Here is an 11394-nt window from a genome sequence, read left to right as displayed (position 1 = left end):
AGGAAGGACATAAGGAGGAATGTGGCTGTGGCGTCTGGGCTAACTGCCGCCGGTAGGGTCCCGGCCGGCAATGCAGACAACCTGGCATGCCAGGATGACTGTCAGAATACCTGCGAAAGAATGTTTTGTTGGCTCGGCCGACACTAAAGGACAGAAGGGGGAAGGGAAAGAGTCTTATAGTTCACTGGAGGAGAGGTGGCAGCATGTATGCCGTCTACCTCCGACAGTGGACCGGAGAAGCACGGCTTCCTTTGCCGACATCATCGTCGGCGGTAGAGGAAACATGATTCCTTTGCTGGCGACCTCGTAGGCAGCAAGACAAGGCCACCCTGAGTTAATTACCATCTACCCCAAAACCGGAATACTTCGACGGCAATGAAGAAAGACGGTGTTTAGTAACTATCTAACCCAAAGCCGGAGGTCTACTCGACGGCAATGAGGAAAGACAGTGGTTGCGGCTTTTAATGGCGGCGGTGCTCAGGGAGGGAGGAAAGTTTTAGTTTCTTTTCTCTAAAGGGAAATATCGAACATTATTTGTAATTCCAGAGGAAGAAAATCCTCAGCTGAATTAATAATGAACGATAGGGTGAAGCTAAATGTGGGAAGTTACTTCACTAACGTCTATATAAGCGAGGCTAGCCTAGCTCTGGAAGGATCCATGGCCATATTGGTACTGCCGGGGTTCACAGCAAGGTTGGTACGGCCGGGGCTCCTGCCGAATACGAAAAGTAAAGTTACATAATCGGAAGAGGAATAATAATTTTTATGTATGCATGATCTTCACTTGTATAATTTGCTTAACTAGCTGATATTATAGCTAAATACTGGGAATTGTCGCCTTATTAACTGAATAACATTTAATGATATTCGGCAATAGCGGTCATAAAATAGCCACCTCCGGTCATGACAACGCTCAACCAAACACACTTAAATTATACGAATTTAACTGTGAGAAGGGAGCCTAAAATTATAAACAGGAAAGAATTATTACTCAACTTTCCAGAGGATGAAGATGCTGGAGATTGCATGATAAATTCCGATTAACTTGAAACAAAACACTTTGGGAGAACACCTAGCTTAACGCTACAAGTAAAAGGAATGGCGGCCGTAGTAGTACGGATAGGAGGTCCACCAGGGTACCTAGAATGGCCCCTCTTTTCTTTCGCCACTCTTCCTCCTTACATCAAACAGTTAAATCTATTTGGGGTGAAGATTGCTGTGTCGTGTCTAAAAAGTACGTCCCTGATCCCTAGCGATATCCTGGGTTGGATACTCGTGTCAGGAGTTAGAATCCTGGAGAGCTTCGGTTTATTTCTCTGGGAGTATCACTGTAGTAAATATCCCTTAGATAGGCTACCTAAAGGAACCTTCCATCAGGACGACATGGCCGAGCCCAAAAATAAATAGATATATGTATGTCCTAATTCATGTATATATGTGTGTGTTATACATCAAGGTAAATGAACTCAATATTCATGAGTATTCCACAAAAACCTATGTCTCAGCATGTTTTGCAATAGTTGCATTTTGGTAGCGAAGGGAGTAGTTAGTTGCCGGTGGGCGCTCGAGTTGACAAGTCCCTCACCTGGGAGGGTAGTTGTGTATAGTGTACTTACGAACGAACCTTTTGTAATGACTGAAGAAAACCCATATTCCAACGTCTACATGGGTTTTATTGGTGTCAGGTGTAAAATATACGTCTTTTGTGTATGCTGTGAGTGAAGTTGTTCTTTGAGCCGGTGAAATAAAAGTTCAAGATGCTAGATACACAAAGACTAACATAGCAGATGCTGCTGCTGCAGGAGATAAGAATGAAGAAGCAGTGAGATATAGCGTTGCCGATGAAGAATATAGACAGGAAATTAGAATGCAAGAATTGGAAAATAAGTTAGATAACTTGCAACAGTTAATGAACACTGTTGGTGGAACGAGAACAGGAGCGGTGCGCAACCACAGCATATCCGATGTACATGGATGAAGTTCAAAGGCACACAAGTGAAAGTACACATGCACAGCCGAGTGAAGATACGTAAATCGTAGTTCGGAAGTTGCCAAAACTCCAGGCAAGTATTAGGCCTTTTGATGATCAACGACCTAACGAAGGGTTTCAATCGATTGAAGTATTTTTGAGAGACTTTTAAATAGCTACATATGGGTGGTCGAAAAGAGAAAAGGCTATTCAAGTAATTAGATTGCTGAAAGATTCTCTGGCAATGGAGGTAATGTGTTGGCCACAAGACAGTTTAAGAACATATACTGAAATAAAACGACGTTTAATTGAGAAGTATGCCTTGCCTGATGTGAGAAAGGGAGACCTAAAAGAAAATTACAAACCCAAAATATGGGAAGGTGAATCCGTTCTTAGTTTGTCAACTCGCATTTTTCGGGATTGCGATTCGTTTGCTACTCGGAGTGCCAATCTCCCAGAAGGTAATAAAAAGGCAATTGCCCATAAACATTTTCACAGATTGGTAAACCCGTAATTATGTGGTTATTTGTTCAATGACAATCGCTCGTTAGCAGACGTAGTGAGTGCGATACAAAACATTATAGACAGTTTGCCAGAAGAAAAAAGGAATGGGAATAACGGGGCCAATTCCGAGAAGTTGGCAGCCATGAGAGGCAGTTGATCCCCGAAGAGAGGTAAGGGGGAATGCAGTCAGCAGATTAGCAGAGTCTTCAAATGTTGGCACTGTGGGGGAGAGGAGCACCGAAGTGTGGAGTGCCCCACCCAAGGATTCCCCCGCTGTTACACTTGTCAGGCCTATGGTCATCTATCTCGAGAGTGCCCAGCAAAAAACGCCCAGGGCAGACGGGCTGTGGCGCACGCACACTTCCCCCCGCCCAACATCCAAGTAAAAGGAAACAGAGGAAAGGGGAGACGAGGGACTTCGATGCCCCCCCCCCCCGCACATGACATCACAAGCACTAGCCGAGGAAGCAGTGACGACAGACGTGACAGAGCAGGCACTGGGACCTTCATCGTTATCCCCGACCTAACCCCCGCAGCACTAGGGGGCAGTGGCATTGCGGCTGAGGTCATTGGCCTGTGCCCCATATCTCGTAATGGCCGTCTAGGTATGTTAGCAGTTAGGATCGACCTGGAAGATAAATCCATTCGAGCGCTGATTGACACAGGAGCCAGTGTTTCATTGATTGAAAAAAGATTCTCAGCAAATCCACTACAGCCAGCAGCATTCATTGTTCTTGACACACCAGGAGGAAATAAACTACACATAAACCATACAACAATAGTCAAATTCAAGGTGTGGGTCTGTGAAGTTTATACATAATTTTTTTGTCTTGCCCACCTTGGGAATTCCAGGAATCGAGGCTATCTTAGGAATAGATTTTATCTATAATAATCAAATTTGCATTTTTGGGGGAAAAGATACAATAACAGTAAAAGCAGGAGGGTACATTTTGCCGATAGAAAGTCATGAGACAGTAAGTGCGTGTGTTAGCTCGGAGAAACATTCAAGTAGGGTAACAGCTGTACCTGAGAGAGAAGTGTTGTCTCCCCAGACCCTTTCGAGCATATCTGTTACCCCGTGTCGCCCTCTTGCGGAAGGAACCAAGGTAGTTGTTAAACCCCATGACAGTTGGGCCCATATAATTTTAGAGGGCTTGACAGAAATTAAAGAGAACAGAGCTGATATAATGATAGTTAATTTGTCAAATAAAAGAGTTGTTTCAGGAAGTGATTCTGTGTGTGAATTAGAGTTATGTGAAATTGCTCATAATGGGATCTTGGGGGCCACAACTCCAGCCCGCACAGACAAACGCACTCAGAATTTGATTATGCAAGTGCAAAAATTATGTCCGTCAGAAAGTCAGCCTGTAGTTAGGGACATTGTCAATAATTATTTCGATGTAATTGTAATTGGAGATGAGCCACCCGGGAGGATTGATCGATTTCCCTTTAGCACTGAAACTGGGCAGGTGGAGCCAATCAGGTCAAGGCCTTATAAGGTACCCATTCATTTCCAGGGAGAGATAGAAAAGGAAATTAATAAATTAAGGGAACAATGGATAATCGAGAAGAGCGAATCCCCCCTGGGCTTCTCCAATTGTAGCTGTTAGTAAAAAGGATGGCTCGGTAAGATTGTGTGTGGATTATAGGAAGTTGAATGCAGTCACTAAGGCTAATGCATTTCCATTGCCCTCGATCGAAGAATTACTTGTGAAAGTACGGGATAGCAAATATTTTACAACTAAGTCTGGATACTATCAAATACCCATTCAGGAAGACAGTAAATGTAAAACGGCATTTATAGCTAACAATCAATTATTTTAGTTTAATTTTCTTACTTTCGGTGTTAAAAATGCTCCAAGTCATTTTTCTAGAGTAATGATGGTGGTTTTGTCGCCCTTAATTGGCCATAATGTTCTTGTTTATTTAGATGATATCATAATTACAGGGAAAACGGCAGAACATAATATTCGTAAAGTTTTAGAAACATTGTGACGTAATGGTATGAAAATAAATTTGTCAAAGTGCAATTTTTTCTGTAAATAGGTCGAATTTTTAGGTCACATAATAACCCCAGAAGGTATCCAACCCTCCCCCAGTAAAGTAACGGCTATTAGAGATTTCCCCAGGCCACGTAACTCTAAGGAAGTAACTGGGTTCCTTGGGCTTGCTGGTTATTACCGTAAATTCATAAGAGGTTTTGGAGAGATATCGAAACCCTTAGATGCTTGAAAGAAACAAAAAGTAATAAATTGAGGAGGGGAAGAAGAAAGGGCCTTTAACCATTTGAAAGCTGCCTTAACTAGCAATGAATTACTCGCATATCCTAGATTTGATCACCCATTTTTAGTGACAACAGATGCGAGTAGCGTAGCTATTGGTGGCGTAGTTTCTCAACAAAAGGATAAAGGCAGAGAGCGACCCATTTGTTTTGCTTCCCTAGCGTTAAAAGGGGCAGAGAAGAATTATAGTACATTCGATCGAGAGGCTTTGGCTATTCCTTGGGTTCTAGAGAGGCATCGGTTCTTTTTATTAGGTCAGTCGATTGAGGTGCAAAGTGATCATCGCCCCTTACGTGATTTGTATTATAAAAATGATTTGACCTCTCGCCAAGCGAGATTGATTGAGAGATTGTTAGAGTTTAATATAAAGGGTTTTCACCACATAGAAGGTAAAGCTAAGAAGGTAGCTGATGCTCTCTCTAGAGGTGCAGTAATAGGAGTAACAACTAGGGCACAAAAGAGGAACGAAGAATGTAACCAAAATATTGAAGACCCCCATCATAATAGAGAAAATAGAGAACGGGATGAGAATTCTCGCGATGCGCATGCAGAAGACTGAGAGAGAGAGTTGCAGATGTTAGAGAGAGAGATATACGAGCGGCGAAAGTAAATATATGTGGGTGACCGAGGACATGTCCACGGGTGTCCAGAATGAATTCCCTGATGATGCAGGTTTGATTGACTTGGGAGGATGGGACATAAAAGAAGTTTGAGAGGGACAGAAAAAAGAGGAATGGATGGAAAGAGTGCGAGCAGTGATTAAAGGTGAATCAGAGAGTTATCCGTCATTTCTGGATGTGCCTCATGAGAAATTTTTATTGAAAATTATATCTTATATTGTGCTTACGAGAAGAGGGGAGGGGAATTTTGTGCACGGGTAGTTCTTCCTCCCTTTTTAATTGAACGAGCTATCTACATTGTACATGCAAGTCCGTATGCAGTGCATTTAGGGATTGATAGAACATTAAGGAGAGCACGTGAATCCTTCCTTTGGTTAGGAATGAAAAAATCTATAGAGAATTATATAAAAGGTTGTCATGCTTGTAACTGTTTCAAAGAACATAAAAACACTGTACCGGAAGCCAGAAAGTGGCCTGTGGTTCCTATTAAATGTTATAGAGTGCATATGGATGTAGTAAGACCATTTCCTACTGGGTTAACACAACATAAGTATATAGGCTATGTGTATTTGTGGATGCATTTACTCGGTACACTCTGGTATCGGAGTTGTAACGGCTCTCCCACATATCCAATCATATCCTATAACCTTCTAGACAAGGTTAACTCCATTCGGGGAAGGATAGCGGAGGTTGTATTTAAACACGTCCCTGTTATATACAGTACACGATATCTTTTGGGATATTCACTCCGGCGCCCGTGATACTTCTACAGGTAAAATTCTCTGGTATATCACTTGCAGATATATCCAAAGCAGTAAGCTGTCTAGAAAAACTTCCATCAGGAAGACAGCAATCTCACCCAAAAATAGATTTTTCCTTTGTGAAAATCCCTTTTATGTAATAGTGAATGCCATCCTGTACTTCATCTATATGACTGTGAATGCTATTTGTTGTAGTCTTTTCTATCAAGCCCAGGTCCTCTTTTGGTGTTCTAATAATAAGCATTGCTTGAAGTGCTCTCTTGGAGGAAAGCCAGGGTAAGGAGGAGACTAATATTGATATATAAGTGTGTGAAGCTTCGTTGGTAAAACTTAATGAAATTGAAGCCTCACGTTTGTATGAGTTACTGGAAAAGCCTTTATCTTGAAATAATTCTTCAATGCAAGTTTACTAAATTAATTTACTTTATTTTCTCCAGAAAATGGTATGGGTATAGATATGCCATGCAGATTTTCTTCCTTTACTACTGAACTTCCCAAAGTTAAAATTTACTACACTCAATAAATGTACAAAACATTTTTACGAATATTGTCGTTTAATTTCCGCAGACTTACTTGCAAAGATTTTTTGAGGGCAGGCAAAAGGAATCCTGGCCCTTCACAGAGAGTAGGGTTCCTGCCAGCACAGCTAGACTCCAGATTGTCATGACCTTCTGATTAATTCTTCTCTAACATCACAAACTAGAGGGCGCTCATTTTCCTTCATTACAAGGTAGCAAAGGGTACTGCCTACCTGAAGTGGAAGTGAAGGAGTCGTTTTTCTCCTCTGCTTACAAGGTGGCCAAGGTGAATCGTATTCCTGAAGTGGAAGTGAAGGAGTCATTTTTCTCCTTCTCTGCTTACAAGGCGGCCAAGGTGAACCGTATTCCTGAAGTGGAGATGGATTAGACCAAAAGTCCACTATGACCTTAACACTTTCTATATTGTCGGTAGAAGAGGGCTCCTGCTTGCTTTCTTGCTTGCTTGCTTGCTCTTTTATATCCCCTACTCTAGGTGTTATCGAATCCTTCTTACCAAATGGCCGCTCCTTTGTTTAGTAAGTCACCTGGTTTTGGGGGGCGATTATTCATATAATTGGAACTCGCCTTCCCCAAGAAAGACTGGCTGTTATGACTAAGAAAAATGCAAACATCAGTTAGTTTAGCCAACGTGACTACCTTAAGCTCACTCCCTCTCTCGTCACTCGATAAATTTAATTTTTTTCCTTTACAATTACATTGACTTTATTTGTCTCTCTATCTCTCATTAATGAATAAAATTTAGGAAATAATCAATTACGTACATTTACTAAATCATTCATTATGAATGTATATGAAATAACTCATTTCCTGACAAGTGGATTTACAAGAATATATGAAATTGTAGTTTTTTTCCAGTTAAGTCATGCTCACCCTTATATGATTGTGAATTATTTCCTGTATTCACTGTTATATAATTGCAATACCAAAAAATATTACTATAAGAAATTCTTGCAAACATCAAACGTATAACTGTTAATGACTGAATCCACAGTAAGTAGTACATTATTGTAAAATTTTACTTTGTTAACTTTCATGTATATATACCAATTCCTTATTTTAGGTTATTAAATATTTGTTTGTTTCAGGTTTCGTTGCTGTGGTGTTGCCTGGATTCTTTTGAATTGTAATTAATCAGCCATCAACCACTTAAGACAAAGAGATTTATATAATATGTAAAGCAGCAGGCAAACTATATGGAAACCCTCATTATCTAGTGAAAACAATGCAGAGGATCTATTTAATGATATTCACTACAACAGTAGCTGCTACTGTTCTTTTAATCCTTTTGTATATGATTATGTTTGATGACAACACAAGGAAGCCTCTGAAATCGTTAAGGAACCAGAGATGGAATTCAAAAGATAGAGGAGTGTATGAAGTGATTGAAGGCTCTGTAATTGAGTCACAGTTCATGGCTCTTAAAGTTAAAAACTGTTCAAGGAGTTTAAAGCAGCAACCTCTTGTATATTTGAATAATAAGTACTGGCAAGTAGTAGACGATGGAAAGGTTTTTCTGTACAGTGGGTTTTATGATGCAAGGTTTGTCTACTTAAAAACAGAATATCACTATGTGAGACTCATTGGCATGGCTGTCGGTAAAATTGATAGCAGAAAATATCATTGCAGTCTGTGGTACAAACAGTTGCCAAATCTTATCATCATTGAAGCTGAGGCACAAGAGATTTGGCTACAGCAATGGAACCCAAACCCGGAGGCCGATATGCACCATGCATATTTGTTTACCTGTCCTATTCCATTAGAAATAAAGAAAAAAGGTATATTCCCTGAATATGTTTCACTTTCAAGCAAAATATGTGAAAATTTAACCACAAAGTTACCTTTAAAAGAAGAGGTAAATGTTTTAAAGCAAAGAAAGCAAAAAAGCTTTGTTGTATGTGTGAAGGGGATGGATTTTGCCCAAGACCTATCAGTAAGATTGGTTGAATGGTTAGAGTTACTATTTATTTTGGGTGCTGATAAGGTATTTTTTTATAAGTATAGTTTACATAAGAATATGGAAAGAGTTCTGGAGTATTATGAAAAAATGAAAAAGGTTGAAGTGGTACCTTTGACCTTACCTGGTGATCAGCCTAACAATGTTGATCTTAGAAGATCATATTTAAAAAGAGCAATATGGCAAAAGCGAAGAAATGAGTTAGTACCTTATAATGACTGCTTGTACAGAAATATGTATGATTATGAATATATTATACCTTTGGATATTGATGAAGTTATTATGCCAATAAAAAGTCATAACTGGAGTTCATTATTGGATACATTCAGGAGAGAAAATCCAAAATGGTTTAAGAAATATCCTTCTTTTTCAGCTCAAAATGCTTATTTTCTTGATGTTTACAACTCTTCATTGAATCCTAAGATACCTCCATACTATATCATGCTGCAAAGTAAACTCAGAAGTGCTAACTATAGTTTGTATGGACATTCTGTGAAAAGTTTTGTGTCAACAAGCTTGTCCAAGATTGTTTTTAATCATTATACTCTTGAATCACTGTATGCAGTCAGGAAAACTAGTCTTGTTATGAACGCATCTGATGTCCAGCTTAACCATTACAAAAAACATTGCCCAAGAGAAATATATAGTCAGTGCCTAAAAAATTTTTTAGTTCATATCAAAAGAGATGACACAATAGACAGATACCAAAAGCCACTTTTGACAAATGCTGAATATGTTATAAGAAAACTGAACTTATTTTCCTAGTAATAAGAATAAACTGAATGTTAACTCATGTTACCTAGTATGTATTTTTTATTTTTTACAATGTGGTTTGCGGTAAAAATGACTGTAATCCTGTATTAAAATAGAACATGATCATGTTTAATGGCCTATTTAATCTAACCTATCAGTCAAACTAGGTTTAAAAGTAAAATAACATAGCAGAACAATCCTGATATTTGAAAAATAATAAAGCACAAATTCTATTATCCTAAATACACTCAAATGAAACATAACTGCATGATTGAAAAAGGGATTTGTTCCTACATGTATACAAAACATTGTCTAGCATAAGCTAGAGTATCCATTGATTTGTTAACGAGGTAGGCAGGGAAGCCCTGCCCACCTGTCAGTCTAAAAGATTAGTACTATGAGTATGGAGTACTGTTGCTGCCTCTTAAAATAGTAGCTGTTGATAATTTTCTATTTTTCTTTGCAGTGTGATTGCTGATTAAATTGGGAGTAGTAAATATATATGGTTGTGTCTAGGCAAAGCCAGCAAAAAATGTGGCAGGTATATGTCTAAACCTAACATTGATCCCCAAGTACTTTGTATTTTGTGCAGGGATCACAACTGTTCATAGTCATCCTTTGTTACAAGTGCAAGTCATGGTTTCCTCTTCATTGAGAAGACTATTAGTAAAAAGAAGAATGCTAATAAGGACCCTTTACTATCTGCTTTGGCTATATCGAAATTGATGCCGAAGAGAATCTATAATGATTCTCGACCTATTATGTCTTCACTTACGTTTTGATCTGGGTACTCTGGAGAAGTTTGTAGGTGGGAAAACACCTTGGCATGCCCTCGAGACAATCCTCAAGGAGAGCAGAATCTGTGGGAAATAATTCCGGGAAAGGCCTCCCCGTTTCTGATTTCCGGACCCGAGCCTGAAGGATAGAGCGCCAACACTCTCACACTTGATAAACTAGAGAACCGCAACGAAGACGGTTTGCTTTCCCTACACACGTTTAAGTCCAAAGATTATTCTATACTGGGATTGTCGGCACCGATATCACCTTGATGTTCAGACGCTACTCCAGGGTGCAGAATAGTAAATCCCTATCAAGTGTGGTTGGACTGAATCAGTTACGTTAACGACAGTTTCACAAAGAGTTAGGGGGAGCAGTACTGTAAAAGTTAAAACATCCTAAGGACCACCGGGAGGTAATACCATAGAACATTACAATAAAGGATTGACACCGATAGCTTTAGATTGACGTAAATATAAACTTACCCTTAAGTCATATCTCACCTCATGTGATAACTCATTTAGTCATTTCAAAATGTAAAGGTCAAGTTAAAAACAGTTAATAATTTTAACCTAAAAATGGCATTTATTTCCAAAAAGTACAACAGGAATTTTCACCTAACTGACACAGGAAAAAACCGCAAATCTACCTAATTGAAATTTGAATAAAGACCGCATGGCATATGAAAAATGAAAAATGCCAAGAAAATGGTCAAATCAATTAAATCGTAAATCAATAATCAAATGACTAATCAACCAATGAAAGTAAAATTGGTGACTGAAATAATACCAAAAGTTCTACTCGCTACTTTGAACACATTCCTCTCGGGCAGTAAAATTTCAAACTTGATAGAGGGGAACGGGAACACAACTTATGTTAATGGACACGCCACGAATGATTAACCCAGACAGTTTGAACATGACTTCCTAGCTAAATGTGCACATCGTCAAATAAAGGCTAAAAAAAAAAGGGGGGGACAGTTCCTTGGCCAAGGTTGAGCACCGTTAATTAGTACTCACGCTCTTGAGGGTTGATTGTAGACGTAGTGGAGGCATCTTGTAAACTGTTAAGAACACGGTGCATCTTCATTTCTGCACTGACGTGTTTTGTCTTTGTAAGTTTATCTTCTAAATAATGGCACAAAGTAAGGCATACTGTTGGTTAGTAAATGGTTGACCAACAGGTAGTTGAACCGACGCCTATGTTAAAACGACGTCTCAGATGAAGAGGCTATG

At 39.3% G+C, this 11394-nt stretch overlaps 1 protein-coding gene across 4 annotated transcripts in view; it reads left to right on the top strand.

Moving 5' to 3' along the window:
• Window positions 1-9515, top strand: part of LOC137640002 (uncharacterized) — a 157957-nt gene extending 148442 nt beyond the window's left edge. For all 4 annotated transcript variants that reach the window (XM_068372344.1, XM_068372346.1, XM_068372347.1 and 1 more), the window contains exon 2: window positions 7761-9515. In XM_068372344.1, coding sequence (XP_068228445.1) covers window positions 7898-9394 — 1497 coding nt within the window. In that variant the 5' untranslated portion in view covers window positions 7761-7897 and the 3' untranslated portion in view covers window positions 9395-9515. The remainder of the gene's footprint in view (window positions 1-7760) is intronic.
• The last annotated feature ends 1879 nt before the right edge of the window (window positions 9516-11394 follow it).

Source organism: Palaemon carinicauda, chromosome 4, assembly GCF_036898095.1.
Source record: "Palaemon carinicauda isolate YSFRI2023 chromosome 4, ASM3689809v2, whole genome shotgun sequence".
Lineage (NCBI taxonomy): Eukaryota > Metazoa > Arthropoda > Malacostraca > Decapoda > Palaemonidae > Palaemon > Palaemon carinicauda.
This window is presented reverse-complemented; position numbering and strand designations above follow the sequence as displayed.